We start from the raw sequence: 20470 nt of genomic DNA on the forward strand, positions 1-20470 counted from the left end.
AAATCACAGGATGGCCACGATGGTGTGGTCACTCACCTAGAGCCAGACATCCTTGAGTAGGAAGTCAAGTGGGCCTTCGGAAGCATCACTACGAACAAAGCTAGCGGAGGTGATGGAATTCCAGCTGAGCTGTTTCAAATCCTAAAAGATGATGCTGTGAAAGTGCTGCACTCAATATGCCAGCAAATTTGGAACACTCAGCAGTGGCCACAGGACTGGAAAAGGTCAGTTTTCATTCCAGTCCCAAAGAAAGGCAATGCCAAAGAATGCTCAAACTCCCGCACAATTGTGCTCATTCCACACGCTAGCAAAGTAATTCTCGAAACCCTTCAAGTTAGGCTTCAGCAGTATGTGAGCTGCGGACTTCCAGATGTTCAAGCTGGACTGAGAAACAGCAGAGGAGCCAGGCATCATATTGCCAGCACCCACTGGGTCACGGAGAGAGCAGAGGGGCTCCCGAAAAACACCCGCCTCTGCGCCACTGACTGTGCTAGCGCCTTCGACTGTTTGGGCTGCAACAGACTGTGGGGAATTCTTAAAGGGATGAAATATCAGACCACCTCGCCTGTCTCTTGAAAAACCTGCATGCACGTCAAGAAGCCCAGTTAGAACTGGTTGGAACAATGGACTGGTTCCAAATTGGGAAAGGAGGACGTCTAGGCTGTATACTGTCACCCTGCTTATTTAACTTCTATGCAGAGGACATCATACGAATTGCCAGCCTAGAGGAATCACAAGCTGGAGTCAAGATTGCTGGAAGAAACATCAACAACCTCAGATATGCAGATACACCACCCTTATGGTAGAAAGCGAAGAGGAACAAAAGAGCCTCGTGATGAGGGTTAAAGAGGAGAGAGAAAAAGCTGACTTAAAATTAAACATTCAAAAAGCTAAGCTCATGGCATCCAGTCCCATCCAGTCCCACGGCAAATAGATGGGGAAACAGTGGGAACAGTGAGAGACTATTTTCTTGGGCTCCAGAATCACTGCAGACGATGGCCGCAGCCACGAAATGGAGACTTGCTCCTTTTGAAGAAAAGCTATGACAAACAGCATATTACAAAGCAGAGACATTACTTTGCCCACAAAGGTCCATCTAATCAAGGCCGTGGTTTGTCCAGTAGTCATATATGGATGTGAGAGTTGGACTATAAAGAAAGCTGAGCGCCAAAGAATTGAGGCTTTTGAACTGTGGTGTTGGAGGAGACGTGAGAGTCCCTTGGACGGCAAGGAGATCCAGCCAGTCCATCCTAAAGGAGACCAGTCCTGAGTACTCGTTGGAGGGACTGATGCTGAAGCAGAAGCTCCAATACTTTGGCCACCGGATGGGAAGAACTGACTCATTAGAAAAGACCCTGATGCTGGGAAAGATTGAAGGCGGGAGGAGAAGGGGGTGACAGAGCATGAGGAGATGGTTGGACGGCATCACTGGTGCAATGGACATGAGTTTGCACACACTCTGGGAGACACTGGAGGCAGGGGAGCCTGGCGTGCTGTGGTGCACAGGGTCCCGGAGTCGGACGCTGCTGAGCAGCTGAGGAGCCCGGCCTAGAGGTGCCTGAGGAGACGCGATGGCTGCCGCATACGGCCCTGGACGGGATCCTGGCCCAGAAAGCGGGCCTCGGGTGGGCGTCTCAGAAGCCAGTTGCTGCCGTCTGTCGGCGTGGCAGGCGGGCCAGTCTAGCCCGTGTGAAGGGAGCCGTCGTCCCTGCTGGGGCTCTGTGCGCTGCCCCATCGCTTTTCTGTAAGCCTAAGTCTGTTCCAAAGTGGAAAGTCTATTTTTGAAGGCATGCAAGCGGTTTCACTAGGGATTCCACCAAATAAGGCACAAGTGCGTGAGGAGATGCTCACGTCTGTGGTCAGGAGGGAAGCGCAGTGGCCGCGTCACGGCCCCGGGGGGTATTGGAACCACAGGGACAGGCGGGAGCCGTGTTGGTGGGCACACAGAGAAGTGGGAGCCCCCGGACACACTGGCGGGCGAGTCACGTCACACAGCTGCTGTGGAGAACAGTCTGCAGTTCCGGGAAAGCAGACCTCCGCTTGCCAGTACCGCTCAGCGCCCACTCCTGGTGTGCGCTCGTGAGACACGGAGGGCAGGCGCCCGCAAATGGAGGCGCCCTCGTGCCTGCCACCTGCCGGCGGGACGCGCCCTCGCTCGTCCTCGCCGCCCGGGAGGGTGAGGAAGGGCGGGCGGCCAGCAAAGCGTCCCCCTGGCGGCCCGCCCCTCCCCACGATCGCCGCCTGTCCTGCGGCTGCCTCTCTGTGGGCTCTGGGCGACACGTGGAGGTGGGCAGGCAGAGAAAGGAGTCCGCTGTCTGCTCACCCGTGGGTGGCGTGCTGAGAGGACTTACCTGGGGCCACCCGGAAGCTGAGGGGGCGGACGTGTGTTGCTTCCTGACTGTGTGATGCGTTCATGGACGTGTCCGTCAGAGTTCGTGCTTTGGAGCATGCTCACTGCACCCCCATTCAGCTGTGTTGAAGCTCTGTGTCACTGAGGATGGCTGCCACTGGGACAGCATTCATGTGGACCGAGGCGCCCGAGCTCCTGACCGGGCTCCAGGCAGGCCCAGGGAGCGGGCAGTGATGGGCACAGCGGGAGCTTCAGCCCCATGTCCTCGCGGCTGCAGGGAGGAGGCCCTTCAGCCCAGGAGGGTTGGTGCCAGGACCCCACGTCTGGGGTGGGAGCGCCTGGGGACAGCCCAATATCCCTGCTGCTCTGTTAGCACGGGGGTCCGGACAGCATCCGCACACGCCTACACTGGTCGGACCGCCTTTTACTCCCCAAGATGAGCCCTTCCTGCAGAATCCTGTGAGAAGTGCCAAACTTGGCTCCTGTCTCTCAGCTGTTTGTGTGGGAGCTTGGCCCCACTCAGCCGAATGTGTTTGGCGTCATTCTCGTGCTGATTTCACAAAAATAACCAGGAGGATTTCCCTCTTTTTTCTTTTTCCCTTCCAAGAACAGCCCAAATATCGTCGGAATGATCTGCTTCTTGACTGAAAGAATCCATCTGTGAATTCTTAGACATGGTTCTCAGATTTTGACATTTCTTGAAGAAACTGCTTCACTCAGGTTTTCACGTGTGCGGGCATAGAGGGTAAAGGTATCATTTGACCATTCTAACGTCCTCCCAGCTGCAGCCTTTCTCCCAGGTCTCTGCCCTTTCCCTGCCTCCTCGCTCCCGGCAGCCCACCCGGCCACGGCCACACCCGCATCTGAAGCTCCACGTCCTCAGGGCAGGGACTTGCTGTCCCTTGCCTGCCCCTCAGCCGCAGTCCAGGGGTGGGTGCAGGGGGCTGCCCTCGCTAGACCCCACCTTACCCTCCAGCTCCCAGAACACAGGGGCTGTGACTTCACCTGCGCTTGCGCCGTTAAAAAGAGCTGCATGTGCGGTGGGGGAGGGTTCTGAGCGCGTGGGTCTGCAGGGTGGGGGTTGTCTTCAGGGTTGGGGGGTCTGCAGGGTGGGGGGGTCTGCAGGGTGGGGGGCTCTGCAGGGTGGGGGTTGTCTTCAGGGTTGGGGGTCTGCAGGGTGGGGGGTCTTCAGGGTGGGGTTGTCTTCAGGGTGGGGGGTCTGCAGGGTGGGGGGGTCTGCAGGGTGGGGGTTGTCTTCAGGGTTGGGGGTCTGCAGGGTGGGGGGTCTGCAGGGTGGGGGGTCTGCAGGCTGGGGGGGTCTTCAGGGTTGGGGGGTCTGCAGGCTGGGGGGTCTGCAGGCTGGGGGGTCTGCAGGGTGGTGGGGTCTGCAGGCTGGGGGGTCTGCAGGGTGGGGTTTGTCTTCAGGGTTGGGGGTCTGCAGGTTTGGGGGAATCTGCAGGGTTGGGGGATCTGCAGGCTGGGGGGTCTGCAGGCTGGGGGGTCTGCAGGCTGGGGCTTAGCTGCAGGCTGGGGGGTCTGCAGGATAGGGGGTCTGCAGGCTGGGGGTCTGCAGGGTGGGGCTTGCTTAGCTGCAGGGTGGGGGGCCCTGCTCCCAGGTTCCCTGCTGCTCCTGCTGTTTGCCCAAGGCCTTCAGACGCTCGGTGTCATTCCTGTTAATACTCTGAAATTGTGTTCAGGTTGCTTCTGCAGCCTGATATTCCTTTTGAGATGTTGGATTATGAATCAGTTTAAATTTATACTTCCCTTTTTTTATCGTGATAAAACATGCACCGCATAAAATCTGCCATTTTAGCTATTCCTAAGCGCACACTTCAGTGGCGTTACCTACATTCCCGTTGCCAAGCAGCCACCACAGCCATCCACTCCAGAACTTCTCCGTCTTCCCAGACTGAGCCCTGTCCCCACTAAACGCTGACTCCCTGGCCGCCGGCCCCTGGCACCCCTCTCCTTTCTGTCTCTGAGTTTGCCTGCTTTAGGGCCCTTGTATAAGTGGAATCGGGCAAGGCTGTCTGTCGTATCTGGTACGTGTCCTTCAGCGTGGTGTCCTCAGTGCGTTGTGCTGTGACGTGCGGTGGAATCTCATCCCCGTTCAGGGGTGAGCAGTGTCCAACGTGCGGGTGGGCCGCGTCGCGTTTGCCCCTCACCTGCGGGTGGGCGCTCCGTTGTGTCCGCCTTTGGTTGCAGTGACGCTGCTGCTGTGAGCACGGGGCGCGCGCGTCTCCTGCCTGCAGCTCTTCTGGGTTTATACCCGGAAGTGGCTTTGCTGCGCCCTGTGGCAGTTCTGAGTTTAATCTCTGAGGACGCTCCGCACTAGTCTCCAGCAGCTGCTCCGCTTCACGCGCCCTCAACAGCGCACAGGCCCAGGTGCTCCAGGTCCCGGCCAGCGCTCGCTGCTTCCTGGGACGGTTCGGGTTTGGTGTGTGTTTTAAGTGAGGGCCGCTCCAGTTGTGTGAGGCGGCTGCTCGTCATGATGCGGACGAACATCTGGCTGCCCTTGGTGAACATTCCATGAGAGTCTGGAAAAAACATGGGCTGGTTTTTGTTTGTTTGTTGAGGATTTTGGTTTGGTATGAACCTGGTTTATAACTTGCCTTTCTTTTTCTATCTTTAGACAATCAATGAAGAAGTGTCTAAAGCCACACGTAGGCCTTTTTCTCCTCGTCTGCACCGGGCCCTCGTAATGCATGGCGCTCCTCCCGCTCGCAGGCCCCTGGGACCCCTGACATGGGGCACCGGGCCTGCGTGGCCATTCTCCCGAGATGGAGCCTCGTGTCCCACCGTCTGCTGGGGCCGCAGCCGAAACAAAGCGGCCAGTCAGCAGCCATGGGCAGTGGCTCCCCAGGGAGGGATATGGCTTGTTGGGAGGAGGTGGGAGGAGGCCAGTGGGTGGACGGGTGGGCGGGCCCTGAAGGGGCTTAAGAGTGTGCCTATTGGCCTGTGCCGCCAGGAGCACGCCTCCCACAGACCCTGGGGCACCTTCCTGGGCTCCCCACTTAAAGCGTCTCCAGTCAGTGACCGCCTTGCTGTCCCTGGGACCACGGCAGAGACAGTTTCTATCCTAAAGGGACCTGGATCAGCTCTCCTCTGACGTCCGATCTGCTGCACGAAGCTTAACTTTGTGCCGACCCCCAAGGGAGGAAGACTGCGGCGTTTCCGTGGCAGCGTGAACAGGCTGCACACGGTCCTGCGCTGACGTGGGAGGAGCTGGCCCTTCCTGACGCGCCTTCCCTGGGCCCCCAGGGTCTCGAGCGTCTGTGCAGAGCGTCACTTTTAGGGAGGAGCAGGAGCCCTAGGTTTCCTTTTCTTTTAATCTTTGTTTGTCTGTCTTTGGCTGGGCTGGGTCTCCTGTGATGTGTGAGCTTCTCCAGCTGCAGCAAGTGGGGGCGCCTCGTCCCTGCAGCACACGGGCTGCTCGTGGCGGCTCCCGTGGCGTCTGCTCGTGGCGGCCCCCGTGGCGGCTGCTCGTGGCGGCTCCTCGTGGCGGCTCCCGTGGCGGCTCCCGTGGCGGCTGCTCATGGTGGCTCTCAGGCTGAGTTGCTCTGTGGCCTGTGGGATCTTCTGGGATTGGGGATCAAACCCATGTCTCCTGCATCGGCAGGCGGGTTCTTACCTACTGCTCCACCAGGGAAGCCCACCATAGAGTTGAGCGTACTCCTGGGTGCTTTTTATGTTTATATAATTACTGTAAGTGGACCACTGTCTCCACTGATGCTTCCAGCTTGTTTCTGATACACAAGGTGAAGTTTTAAATTAATTTTTATCCATAAATACTGCACTTACCATCCTGCCACTTTCTGTGATTAGTTTTGGTGGGTTTTCACTGGCATGTCATGAGTTTCTTTGGGCTTCCCTTGTAGCCCAGTTGGTAAAGAATCTGCCTGCAGTACCGGAGACCCGGGTTCGATCCGTGGGTTGGGGAGAGCCTCTGGAGAAGGAAATGGCAACCCACTCCAGTATCCTTGCCTGGAAAATCTCATGGACAGGGGAGCCTGGTGGGCTGCAGTCCATGGGGTTGCAAAGAGTCGAGCATGACTGAGTGACTAACACTCACTTACATGATCACATCACTGGCAAAAGAGGTGGGTGAGGGGAGGGAGAGAATTCCATCTCTTTTTATGGTGCAATACTCCTTGGTTTATTTCCTCCGAGACTCGGTCAACCCTTCAAAGCAACGCTGGCCATTTGCAGGAGGCCTGTGTGCGCTGCTGATTTCACGGGAGCAGGTTTATCTACTCACCTTGTCTGTTTTCTTCAGTAGATACAGCTATTGTTTTTATTAATCCTCTCTGCCTTGTTTTGGGTTGTTTATTGTTTTAATTATTTAAAGGTAATAATGAAGTTCCTAAACTTTCTCTTTTTCATCTTTAAAATTAAAGGTTATAGTTTTTCCTCCAAAACCAGTTTTAGCCACGGATCCCAAGTTTAGACAGAAAGTGCTTATTTGTCTTTGCTTTCTAAGAGTTTTCACAATTTCAGCTTTTATTTCCTCTTCAACTTAAGGGTTAATTAAGTACGTATTTCTAAAACTCAGCTTTACAAAGTTGTGGATCTGGCCATCTTTTCAGTATCTGTAACCTGACCGGGCGATGGCTGGGGAAGACACTTTGCACACCAGCTCCTGTTGGTCATTTGCCAGGCTTTCCCCTCGGTTTCGCTGCGACGTGGTTGACGCTGGCTGAGCACTGCCCGGGACCGGGTGGTTCCCTGGGTTCTGACTGTGGCATGGTCCTTTGCAGCCCCAGCCCAGCCCTGGGCCCAGGAACCCCTGATGCGCTTGTGGTCCCATATACCAGTTCACACTTCTGTTTATATAAATGAAATCATATGACTTGTGCCTGGCTGTTCATACTCCACAGAGGTTGTGAGACTCCTCCTCGTGGCCGAGAACCTCGGTGTCCCTGGACGGACGGCCTGGCCTCCGAGTCCATTCGCTTGCTGACGGGTGTTGAGAGGCCTCTTGTCTGGGCTCCTGCAGATTGGGCCACCCGCGCATGTGAACCGACGTCTCTGCTTCTCTGGGCAAACGCCAAGGAGCGGGATTGCTGGGTCACAGGGGCGATGCGCGTTTAATCGTAGGAAACAGCCCGACTGTCTTCCAGCTGCCCCACCAGCAGCAGCCCACCGGGGGCGGGCTAGGGTCCTGGCTCCTCCCTGGCCTCCCGGCACCTGCCGTGTTCAGTCCAGGATGCTCAAGCGGGCGCCTGGCGGCCTCGCCCCTGAGTTCGGTTTCACCCTGTCGGTCAGCTCTTTGTAGAGCGCATCTTTTCAGGCGCTTACTTGCCATCTGCATCTCTTCTCTGGTAAAGTGTCTGCTCAGATCTGTTGTCTGTTTTTAAAATCAGGTGGTCTGTGTACTTATCCTTGGATTGTAAGAGTTCTTTACTGGGCATAAGGCTTTATCAGACCAATGGTCTGCAAATATATTCTCTCAGCCTTGCCTTTTTTATTTTCTTCTTTTTTTTTTTTAACAGTGTCTTATGAACAAAATTTTTTGTTGATGAAGTCGAATCGATCATTTTTTTCTTTTAAGGCTCACACATTTTTGTCACTTATGTAAGAAATTTCTGCCTAAGCCAAAGTCACAAAGATTTTTCTCTTATGCTTTCTTCTTGAAATTTTATATTTTTCTCTTTTCCAGTAGGTCTGTTACTGAGCTTTATAGAAGGTGTGAGTCTAGAGCAGACATTCATGTGTTTGCTTGTTTGCAAAGGAATCCCGCATTGTTTCAGCGCTGCTTCTGCAGAGACTGGCCTTTCTTCACAATTAGCTCCACGGCTTTGTCAGAAACCCACCTGAACGCACACTAGTGGGTTTATTTCTGGACCATCTGTCCTGCTCCGTGGGTCCACACGTCCAGGCGCCTGTCAACACTGCGCGCTCTCGACTGCAGTGGGCCTTGGAAACAGGAAGGGTAGGGCCTCTAAGCTGTTCTCGTGCAAAACTGTTTTGTCTATTCTAGGCCTTTTGCCATTTCCATACAAAGTTTAGAATCAGCCGGTAGGTTTGCTCAAAAAGCCTATTTGCATTTTGTTTGGTACTGCATTGAATCCGTAGATCAATCTAGGGAAAATTGACATCATAGTGATGCTGAGCCCATGAACGTGGGGTCTCTCTCTATTCATTTAGGTCTTTTTAAATTTCTCTCAACAATTCTGTAGACTTAGGTAAAACAGGCTTCCACATCTACTAAAAATGTAGTCACAGATATTTTACGGTTTCCTCAGAATTGCTGATGGAATTGTTTTTCAGACTCATTTCCCACTTGTCAGCTGCTAGCACACAGCAGCCCCTTTGTTTGGTGTTTATCAGTCTTGTGAGCTTTCTCGTTCTAGCATGGCTTTGCAGACTCCTCCAACTTTTCTACACGGATCATGTTATTTGTTAAAAAAGAGTTTTACTCCTTCCTTTTCAGTCTTTATGCTTCTGTGTCTTTTCTTGTCTTAGTCCAACAGCCAGGCCCTCCGGTACAAGGGGACTGTGATGTCCTTTGCTTATTAGTGAGCTGAGGCAAGGATTCAGTATTTCACGTGGACCATGATGTTAGCTGAAGGGACTGCTAAGGTTTTGTTTGCGGCTGAGTACATGATGCATAGCTGTTAAATGTTTAAAACTCGTTATTTGCCAAGTATTCAGTGGGCACCTGCCTTGTGTCTGGCACCATTCCAGTCGTAGGGAGGACAGCCCCGCGCTGGTCAGGATCCCTGCTCTCCTGGCGCCGACCTTCTGTTGGCAGAGGCTGACAATAAAGGAGCCAAAAAGCGTGTCCAGTCACTTCAGGTAACAGCGTCTGCTGACTGAGGGTGAGAGGGCTGCTTATCTTTGCCCACTTTTATTTTGGGTTGATGTTCAGGCTGATAACTAATAAGTCTGTGGTGTTATGTGAGTCGAGGTTCGTGCTTCCCCAGAGGAGCTCACTGACCCCAGGAGCAGGCTCCCTTCTCAGGTTCCGAGGCCCTCCGCCACTGGCAACGTGTGCGGCCCGCATCTGGGTGTCTGTCTGCAGGCGGCCTGTCCACTCGGACCACCTGGCCTCCTTCCACTGTAGCGCTGCGCTCTGTCCCCAACATGGCCCACTGCGGCGGGAGGGGGGGGGGTCCCACCTCCTCCTGCTTCTCCCTCGAGGTGTCTCCTGGCCAGGGCCTTTGTGAACACTGTTCTAGAGAGCTCGCTCTAGTTGTTGGGTTTGTGCATAACCTGCCCACCCAAACATGGGAGCTGCTCCAGGGAGAAAAGTGCCCGCGTCTCATCCTGCCCTGAAGTCGTCCCCAGGGGCTTTACCTGACTGTCGAGGGGGGTGATCAGCTACCCCCGCCCTGGCACTCCCCTGCCGAGTCACCCAGGCAACCGAGGCTCAGACAAGAGTGAGGGATGGACGGCATCGGCTCCTGCACCCCACAGCCGTACGTGGCCAGCACGGCCTGGATGCGGGAGGCTCGGGCTGCGGCTGTCCGTCTGGGCCTTGAGTACGACTGCATGGGACAGCTCACCTGCAAACGCTGCCAAGGCGGCGTGCGGGCACCACATGGAGGCAGGATCGGGGCCACGGGCAGAGAGCACAGGGGGGCCTGGCATTGGTGCTGGTGCGGTCTCACCACGGTGGGGTGACTTCTGGCCTCCTGCCCCTGGCCTGGGAGAGGCCACCAGCCTCCCAGAGCACCCTTGGTTTGCTGGAGTCGCTGCCCTGAGCCTTCTCTGTCTCCTGGGCAGGTGGCGCGGACCAGCCCAGAGCTGCAGTGGGGGCAGGGCCAGTTCGCCTGGTACGCAGAGCTCAGCACACAGCTGGTGCTCAGTAAGTGCCTGTGTGATCACTAGGCCTAGAGCGCACACGGTGCGTTGGAGGAGCAGGCTTAGGGACCCGAAGCACCCAGTCGGTGTGGCCCCTCCAGCCCCCACCGCAGCCTCCACGCGTTTTCCGTCAGAAGAGAGATGCGGGCAAGACTGTTCACGCCTCTGCCCTCGACGCCAGTCCTTCCCACGCAGGAGAGGGCTGTCAGTCACTCTCACGTTAGCGTGAGTGAGCTCGGTCAAGAGGGGAGACTCGTGTAAAAGCCGCCCAACAATGCTGTGGTGGCCCCTCTGCCAGGGAGGCTGGGAAGGCTGCCCTGCCCGGCCACTCCCACCGCCCCCACCAGCACTGCCTGCCGGGACGACAGACTGCAAGGCAGAGAGACCCCGGCCGCCCGTCCTGGGGGCTGAGAACAGCGAGTCTGCGGCTCTGCTCCTGACCCAGTTTCCCTCCAGCCACCAGACAGTCTTCTTTGCAGAATTTGCAGACGTGGGTGGAAACTGACGCGAGGCTCCTGGTTTCTGTTCGCATCTGGAGCTGTGCCGTCGGCCGAGCCCCAGCCGGGCGGGCTCCCTGCCCCCACAGTGACCCCGTGACCCGGCAGTAGTCTCAGCAGCTGGGAAGGCTAGCCCGACAGACATTCAGATTTCAGCTCGGGGCGCTCGATGGAGCGCCGCCCCCTTCCCACCACCAGGCTCCTTTGGCCCACGGGGGTGGGGGTGGAGACCCGCAGGTGTCCGCAGGCCAGAGTCTCTCCCAGTTCTGAGCTGCGTGGACCTGTGCAGCCTCAGAGCAGAACAGGAGCCCCTGTACCCAGGACAGCGCCCTGGAGCTTTGGGACACGGGGATAAACCAGAGACGGTGGAACAGGGCTGGAGGGGGCACCTCTGGATATGGGTGGCGGGCGGTGGAGTCAGACCCCCCTCACTCCCGGGCTGTGGACTAAGCCAGGCTCCGGCTGCGCCTGGGAGGGGCCATCCCAGGATGAGAGGACAGAGTGGGCCTGGCAGAGACCAGACAGCCCGGGCCAGGGGCCCCTCGGAACGCGGGCTGGTTCCCAGGGAGCACACGGGGCTCGCTCCTGCTGGCAGCGTGCAATGCGCAGGGCGCTCCTGCAGGGCCGGCCGCCCGGCCTGAGACCGGCTGACCTGCAGCGCTGACCGCTGTGCCCTCTCCCTGCAGTGTCCCTGTGTCGGGGGCGCTCCAGCTGTAATTACACGTCTCTGTCCCGGGGCCGAGCCACAGGGGCGACCGAGGAGGCGTTTGTTGTCGCCTGTGAATCAGGCGTGCAAGAGGAAAGTGGCTGCTGGCGGGGCAGACAAATTAGGGCCTTGAGGCTGCCACGCGCGGCCGCCAGCAGTTCCGGGCCAGGGCCACACAGCCACACACTCAGCCACCCCACCAGCTGCGCCGGGGACCCAGGCAGCACACACAGCATACAAGACACACAGACACACACAGAGCCACCCACACACACAGAGCCGCCCCCCACCACACAGACAACCACACACAGGCACACACAGAGACGCACACAGAGCCACCAACAGACACACACACACAATAGCCCACACACACAGAGCCACCCCCGACAACACACAACCACACACAGACACACCACACAACTAACCACACACAGGCAACAAACACAACCGCATACATACACAACCACAGGCACACACAGAGCCACCAACAGACACACACACAGCCACCCCCACACACAGAGCCGCCCCCCACCACACACAGACAACCACACACACACGACACACACATAACCACACACTGGCACATACAACCACCCATAGGCACACAAACACTATCACACACAACCACAGACACACATGTCGACCCCCACAAACCACCACAATCACCTACAGATACACAAACACAACCACACACACAAAACCAGACATGCACACAACCACACACACAACCACCCGCAGGTGTACACACATACAACTACATGCAGACATACACAGCAACCACATACAGTAACACAAACACAACCACACACAAAACCACAGACACAGCCACGGACATGCACACAAACACCCACAGAAACACACACACAACCGCCCACAGGCACACAAACACAACCACACACACAGCCACAGACATGCACACAACCACCCATAGACCCACACCCACACAACTACATGCAGACACACACAACCACACACAGGCACACAAACACAATCACATACACAAAGCCACACACACAGCCACAGCCACACACAGCCACCCATAGAAACACACAACCAGACACACACAACCACCCACAGACACACAGCTACCCACAGGCACACACACATACAACCACCCACAGACACACACAACCACAGACACACACAGCCACCCACAGGCACACAAAGACTATCACACACAACCACAGACACAACCACACACACAAAGCCACAGGCATGCACACCACCACCCATAGACACACAACCACACACACACAACTACATGCAGACACACACAACAACCACACACACAAAACCACACACACCACACACGGAACCGCAGCACAGAGGCCTGCAGGAGCCCTCGTGCAGTCGCACCCCGACAGCCACAGCCTCCTCCGGCCCACGCTGGAGGCCGCCGCCCTGCTGGACCAGCGCGGCCGCCGGCGCAGGGCAAGGAGAAGCCGGGCCTGGCCTGACTCCCGCCTTCCTGTGCCCAGGGGCCACCAAGGACATGGGCAAGATGCTCGGGGGCGACGAGGAGAAGGACCCTGACGCCGCCAAGAAGGAGGAGGAGCGGCGGGAGGCGCTGCGGCAGGAGGAGGAGGAGCGCAAGGCCAAGTACGCCAAGATGGAGGCGGAGCGCGAGGCCGTGCGGCAGGGCATCCGCGACAAGGTGGGCGCGGCGGCGCGCTCGGCACCGTGCCCCTGCCGCGCGGGGGACGGGGGCGGGGGCGGGCCGGGCTGGGGGGTGCTGCCTGCGGGAGGGCTGCGCGAAGCCGGGCTGGGCCGCTGCCCGCCCTCCTCCGAGGCTCGCAGAACTGACCTCGGGGCGGGCCCCCCGGGGCGGGGCGGGCCCCCCGGGGCGGGCGGGTGAGATCCCGCGTCCCAGCGCGCACGTCTGCACACGCTCACCGGGCCTGGGGCTCGCCCTGCGGTCCGAGTCCTTCTGGCTCCGGTGGCGGGGGCTGGACCCCTCCTCCCAGGATCCCGGGCTGGCGTGCTGGCTTCTGTAGGACAAGCTCCCGTGGCTGCCCCCAGGACTGCCCCCAGGACTGCCCCCAGGGACTTGGAGGGCAGGCCCTCCTGGAGAGGACAGGCAGGGCGGCCCGGGGCTGGCCCACGGGCGGGCTGCAGGTGGGTGAATCGTCCTGGGCTGGGGGATGCCCCTGACCCCGCCCGGGTGGGCCTTAGGCCCCTGAGGTGAATGACAGGGTGTTGGGGGCAGGTCTGTGGCTGTGTGGGCTGGCTGGGTGTGGGCTGGGAGCTGGAGGTCATCTTTCCAGAACCCTCTGGCACCTTCCTCTATGTGCACGGCATGCGCACACACCCGGCTGGGACCCGAGGCCAGAGCAGGGGCAGACATGGGAGGCTGTCAGCTGCGGGCCCCAGGGGCCTGTCTACTGCCCACCCTCAGGTGCCCACCCAGCTGTGGGTCGGAAGGGTAGGCATGGGGCAGCTGCTCCTGCCTTCTCCAGGGTGGGCCGGCCTGCAGGCCAGGTGGAGAAGCAAGGGCCCTCCCCAGGGCCCCACGACGTCCTAAACCACGTGGCCTCCCCATGGTCCACAGCGTCTTGGGCCTTGAGCACCACTCTTGGGCCCACATGGGCCAGGCCTCTCCACCCAGAGACCTGGGAGGGGGACTCAGTTTGGGGGTGCTGCCTCTCAATTCTGTCCTGCTCCCCCGACACTCCCATCTCTGGGCCCTGAGGGAAGTGTTTCCAGACACTGGATGAAGCCTGTGGGAGGGGACCGGGCATGGGCAGAGGGGTCCTCCAGAGGGCGTCTCCACAGTCCCCAGCCCCTCCCTCCTGCCTGGTTCTCAGGGCCTCTGCCTGACACAGAAGCTGCGATGCGGACACAGGCGGGTGCCTGCAGGTCTCTGGGCCCACAGGGGCTCCCACGCTGATGGGGGGTGGGATGCACCCTGGTGTCCCATCACTGGTCACTGGACACCTTTCTGGGCAGAAAGTTCAAGTTGATTGTGCTGGGGCAGCAGCTCATGAGACCCTCACCCCCAGGACCAACCTCAAGACTTTCAGAGCCTTTCGGGGAAGAGCCAGGAAGAGCACACAGACAGCAGAGAGGGAGGCAGCCACGGGCGGGGAGCGGCCAGGAGGCAGAGAGACAGCTCAGGCATTCTGCCTGTAATAGGAAGTCCCCTCTGCCCCTCCCCTCCTCAGACTGTCCAGCGGCCCCATCTCCCTGGGGCTCCAGCCCCAGGGGCATGGGGACACTGCCCCTCAGGGCTCCCACTGCCCCAGGGCCTTTGCTTGGCTGCTGCCCTCCGGGGCTCCCTGAGGCTCCGCCTCCCTGTCCCCTCTGCGCCCCTCTCCTGCCTTACTCTGCTCCGCACCTGCCTTCATCTGGGAGCATGCCTGTGCACTCAGTTGTGTCCAGCTCTCTGCGATCCCGCCAGGCTCCTCTGTCCATGGGATTCTCCAGGCAAGGATCCCAGAGTGGGTTGCCTTTTCCTCCTCCAGGGATCTTCCCGACCCAGGGATCAGCCTCAGTCTCCTGTGTCCTCCTGCTTTGGCAGGCAGACTCTTTACCGCTGAGCCACCTGAGAAGCCCCTCTCCTCTGACACACACTTCTTACTGGTTTGCTGTTCACTGTCCATCCCCTGCAGGGAGGGCAGGAACTCTGACTGCACTTGGCCCTTGTGTGCTGAGCCAACGAGTGAGTGAACAGGCATCAGCTCCAGCGTTCTTTTCTTCCTCAGGGAACCGAGTGGGACTCACAAGTCACAAAGTGAGTCCCAGTGAAAATGGAGGGTGTGTCCCCACCCTGAGGGCAGCTCCATGGGAGGCCAGGGGGCAGGGCGACCCTCACCACCCCCACCCTCAGGATCCCAGCTTCCAGGGCGACCACTCGGAAGGGTGCAGCCTTTGGCAGAGCCCCAAGGCCCCCCTAGCCTGGTGCCCCGGGGGTCGCTTGGACAGTGGTCCTGCTTCCCCAGACGAGCATCACCCCCATCTGGGACCCCCGTGGGTGGGCTGAGTGCCTTTGCTTCTGAACTGCCTCCACAGACCCCAGGCCGCTTCTGGACCCTGGCAGTCCCCAGACCCACCGCGGCTCCATCAGCCACGGTGGACGGTCTCCCTGCTGGGCCCAGGCCTCCTTCCTGGGCACGTCCAGGGTCTGGTCTCACCTGCCCATGGGGCACGATGGTGTCTGCTGAGTTCAGTTGCTTGGCCAGGGGTCAGAGCTGGGCCCCACCCCACTCAGGGGCTGGGGCCGCAGTTTCCTTACCAGCCCAAGGACAGCTTCTGCAATCAAAGGATGAGGCGGGACGAGGGGGCCAGGGCTTGGTCCTTGGGGGGCAGCCTGCAGGGAAGGTGTGGTGTGTTGGGGAGCATGCTGACACACGCAGCTGAGTCTGACATGTGGGGGCCGGGCCTGTCGGTGTTCAGGGGAGACAGGCTGCTGATGAGTGCCCCCATTCATGGGTTGGAGGCAGCTCAGGGTCTGATGCACTCTGGATGTTAGAGCCCCAAAGCCCCAGGTCCTCACAGCCTCAGTGTTGGTCTCCAAGAATTTGGTTACCTCCTTCAAGGAACCTCCAGCTCAACAGAGAGGAGCTCGCTCTGCCCACAAGACCCTAGAGGTGGACAGCGCGGCTGTGGAAGGACAGGCTGCCCCGGCCATCCAGGGTGGGGGTCACCACTGCCCTCTCTCCCCAGACATCCTGACGATGAGCTCAGCGCCTGGAGCCCCCTAACCACCGACAAGGCCCCCCATCACGTCCCCTGGCCCTGCCTGGCCCTCCATGGCCGCAGAGCCCTTCTCAACCTGGCCTTCCAAGGTGACCCCGTCCCGCCCGCCTGCCCCCACAGGTGGGACCCCTGACCTTTTGGGGTGGTTCCCCCAATGGGCCTCGCTGGCCCCCAGGCCCCAGACCCACTTCCTGCAGCCCCTTCCTGGTGTGTGGGGTGGGGTGCCCCATGCCCCCACCCCCGACCTCACAAGACTGGTCAAGGAAGAGAGTGGGGGTCCCTCACACAGAGGCCGAGGGGTCAGGCCAGGCCGCGTGCCCCGGCTCCCTGGGGGAACCTCATCTGCATCCGGGCTCCTGGCCTCTGCGGGCTGGTGGGTGGTGCCTCCCCCCACCCCATGCCCGCCGGCCCGCGCGTAATGACGTCATGACACACTGCGCGGGTCCAGGTCGGGGGAGACTGGCCGCATGTGTCATCTGGCCCCCGCTTCCTGGTCTGCACCCCCGCCTTCTGGTTTACACTGCGGCCATCGGCGACTCTGAGCCAGAACCGCCCTCCAGCAAGCGCTGGCCTGGCGGGTCCTGGTCAACCCGGCCCCCCGGCCCAGGTTTGCGCTGAGAGTAACAGGTGTGGGCACATTGCTGACTCTCACCGTTAGGGAGCACTGCTTTGCCCAGGGCGCTGGCAGCCTGGGCTCCCTCTGGGCCTCAGTGGTACTGTCTCAGTGGTTGAGGAGGATGGAGGGAAGGGGTTGGGCTGGGGGAGCTGGGGGAGGGGTGGGGTTTCAAACAGGCGCTCAGCCAGACCACATCAAAGCCAGGCCCTGGGAGCGACCCCAAAGAGTAAGGTGGCCCTCAGGTCTGCCCAGAGTGGCTTAGGGTCAGAATGGCTTTTAGCCTCAGTGGAGCGACTGGCTTGGGGCCCGGGGTCTCCTTCCTGGACCCTAGAGGGGAGGACCGTGACACAGGCCCCTCCCTGACCCCCTGCCTGACCACACACCCTGTGTTCCTGCCCTTACGTGTGTGTCCCCTTGTCACCCGCCTGTTCCGCCAGCATCACGTGCTCCCCTGAGCGCGTGTGTGCACCTTTGCTGAGTGTGCGGGGGGGCTTTGGCCACCACGGCCTCCTAGGTCCAGCGCACATACCTGCGCCCCAGTTGGGGACAGACGTCCTGCGGCTACGGGAACTGCTGGACTCTGTGCCTCTGGCTGGAGGGAAGCTCTCTCTGGTCTGACCTCATTCCTGGCGGTGTGTCTCTCCGCCCTGCGCGTCCCTCCCCGAGTCAGGGCACCGCCCTCTGTGGTGACCCAGGAAGAGGGATGTGCCGCTTGGAGCGGCTACAGTCTGGCTGGCTCGTTGACTCTGCCCTGGGCTGACCTGGCGTCCGTGCTCAGTGGGGAGGCCCTCTTGGTCAGTTGCCCTGAGCCCTCCCCCCACCCCAGAGACCCTTCCCAAGCTCCTGACTTGTCCAGGGTTCAGAGGGGCCTTTAGACCACTAGGGCCCCTGCTGAGGAGGGTGGCCAGACCCCTTACCCCTCCTTCCTCAGTGCCCAAGGGCCCCACGCTGTAGTCTGATCACTGCGGCCAGGAGCCCGGCTTCCTCCTCTTAGATTCTGCTGAAGAGCCCTTGCCCCCCACCCCGCCTGAAGCCCCCCACAACCTCGAGGGAGGAGATAATGGGTGCAGAGCAAGCCACCCCCCTAATCTGGAAGCAGAGCGAAGGGTCTTCTTGAGGACCAGGGTGCCCCCTCCACTGCCCTCCGCTTCCTTCAGGAGGAGCTGGTGAGGAGAGATGAGCGGGCCTGGGGACCCTTCCCGGGGCCAGCAGCCCTGTGTGGCGTGCTTCCTGGTACTCTTTCTTCGCCAGCATCAAAGCCTCTGCTTCCGGACATTCCATATTGTGTAACCTGGGACCTCAGACCTGACCAAGGCGCCCCCTCCTCAGCTCGGGTGGGTCCTGAACTCTGTCCCCAGCCCATCAGGCCAGCATGGCCCCACCTGGTCCCACCAGTCCTAGGGGAGGAAGTCTTGCCCTGGTCTCGTGGCCTCCTCACAGGCTTCAGGGCTTTTGTTGGTCCAGGAGGGCTGCTGAGGGTGCTGAGGGGCCTTGGGGTGAGGTGTTAGTCTCCTAGAAATTAATTTTCTTGGTTCTGGAGGCTAGCAGTCCCAAATCAAGATGTTGGCAGGACTGTTCTCCCTCTGAAACCTGTAGGCGAGAATCCCCTCTTAGTTTCTGGGCTGGTGGCAAGGTGGTTCCCAAGGCTTTACGTTTTCTTTTTCTACTCTGTGTGTACTTTTCTTTTACAGAGAAGCTCTGGATTTAGAGTGCAGGGAGGTCTTCTCTCTATTCTTACCTTAATTACACCTGCAGAGACCCTGTTTCCAAACAAGGTCACATGCTGAGGTTCCAGGTGACATGAATTTGGGGCGACTCCTTTCAATCTGAGGGGAGATTTTGGAAAGGGTTGGGGACAGAGAGATACGCAGGAAACCAGAACTGGGGGCCCTCGGCGGTGCCCAGGGGCGTTGCAGAGGGCACACCTAGGTAGGGTTCGAGGACACCCACCTGGAAGTGACCGCGGGACACGGGGCGAGCAGAGTGCCCCTCCGGGGGCTGGGGCTTCTTGGCGGCATCCGGGGATGCTTGGCACAAAAGTGTGGCTTCAAGTCACCGGAGGAGGATCTGGGCCCCGTGGGGCAGGGCTGACACCGCCCGGGTCCCCGGGAGGCGGGGCCGCAGGAGGGCGGGGCCCGGGCCGGAGGGTGGCCTCGCCCCGTCGGGCACCCTCCCGGGCGGGCGGGGCGGGGACGGGGCCCGCGCGCTGACCCGCCGCCCTCCCCGCAGTACGGCATCAAGAAGAAGGAGGAGCGCGAGGCCGAGGCCCAGGCCGCCCTGGAGGCCAACTCGGAGGGCAGCCTGACGAGGCCCAAGAAGGCCATCCCGCCGGGCTGCGGGGACGCGGCGGAGGAGGAGGACGAGAGCATCCTGGACACGGTCATCAAGTACCTGCCTGGGCCGCTGCAGGACATTTTCAAGAAGTAGCGCCCGGGCTGAACAGCAGCCCGCCCCGCGCCCACCCCGGTCCCGCCCTCCGCGAGGCCCCCGAAGAGCCGCCGGGAGCAGAACGCAGCCCCCCACGCCGATATAAGCCATAGCCCTAGGTCCATCCGCCCCGTTGCCCCCTCGCGCCTCGGGAGTCTCCGCCCACCTCGCAGCCCACCCGCTCCCAGAGCCGCCCCCGCCGCCGACGGAGGCGCGCCCGGCCCCCCGCGGCCGCTGCCTTCTGTGCCGGAGACCTCGGGGGGACAGCCCCCTGCCCTTCGGGCAGCGGGCGCCCTGGACTCGCCCCCAGACCCCGGAAGCCCCTCTCGCTCCGCCCGCTCCGCCCACCCAGCAGCGCCCACGGCCAGGACCACCGAGAGGGTCCGCGTTGGTGGACGCCTGCTGAGCCCAACTCAGGAGCACAGCCATAGTAGGGGGTGCGGTTGGGAGCCCGGGCGGGGGCTGGGGGGCGAGCCGCAGGCGCCTGGGGCGCCCCCCGCAGGGTTCGGCCGGGACGCCCCTCCCAAGCTCCCCACCCCTCACGCTCGGGTGGCTGAGCCTGCCTGTCCTGGTGGCCTGGCTGCCGCCGCTCTCCGTGTCGCCCTTATCCTCTTCATCCGCCTGTCTGTCCCGGCCGAAGCCTCTGGAAGGCTGAGCTTCGGGGCCGGTTCTCGCAAAGGGAGGCAAAGCAATAGGCTTGGGAGACCCTCTCTGACCTCCCCCCCCCCCCCCCCCCACCCCAGAGTCCGCGGGCCCAGGGAACCCATCCCTTTCCCTGGCCGCTGCCTCCTGTCCCTCCGAGGCTGCTGGGGCTGGGGGTGCCTGCAGCCTCTGGGCACCCGCAGCTTCACTCAGAACAGGGAGGCGGCCCGGAGCCCGGGCCCGAGCGCTGCGCGCCGGCCGGAGTGTGTAGCCCGGAAGACCAGCCCCGACCCTCAGCCGCCTCCGCCCTGCAGGCCCTCGAAGGGGCGTCCCAGCCGCCAGCCCAGCCGGCTCCCCAGAAGCGGCCGTGGGCCTCCCAGCGCTCCCCCGCCCTCCTTGTTTAGTTTGCATCACAATATGTTGAATCTCAGGTAAATGAGGTCTTCTGTCTGTGAGGAGTTTTATCTTGACAGAAAGCTTGTCACCTGGGTCCCCAGGGCCCTTTCTGTCCACAGAAATTTTCATCCTGTCCAGTGTCCGGGCCAGGGGCGCGGCCCCCCCCTCTCCTTAGAGAAGCCATATGACTAGACGGCAATACTGGCCCCTGGCGCCCTTGTCCCCCGCCGTCCACCGTCCCGTGGTCCCGCCGCCCACCCTGCGCCCCGGCCCCTCCGGGCTCCGCGTCTGTTTTTAATGCCTGTTTCCACACTTTAAAAAGCCAGCTCTGAGCA

At 60.4% G+C, this 20470-nt stretch overlaps 1 protein-coding gene across 1 annotated transcript; it reads left to right on the top strand.

The window, feature by feature from the left end:
- Positions 1 to 7556: 7556 nt before the first annotated feature.
- On the top strand, positions 7557 to 19097 carry CPLX1 (complexin 1). Its single transcript, XM_052642281.1, has 3 exons — positions 7557 to 7578; positions 12838 to 13013; positions 18900 to 19097. The coding sequence occupies exons 1-3, from the start codon at positions 7557 to 7559 to the stop codon at positions 19095 to 19097; spliced, it is 396 nt and encodes a 131-aa protein (XP_052498241.1).
- Positions 19098 to 20470: the final 1373 nt, after the last annotated feature.

This window comes from Budorcas taxicolor, chromosome 6, assembly GCF_023091745.1.
Source record: "Budorcas taxicolor isolate Tak-1 chromosome 6, Takin1.1, whole genome shotgun sequence".
NCBI lineage: Eukaryota > Metazoa > Chordata > Mammalia > Artiodactyla > Bovidae > Budorcas > Budorcas taxicolor.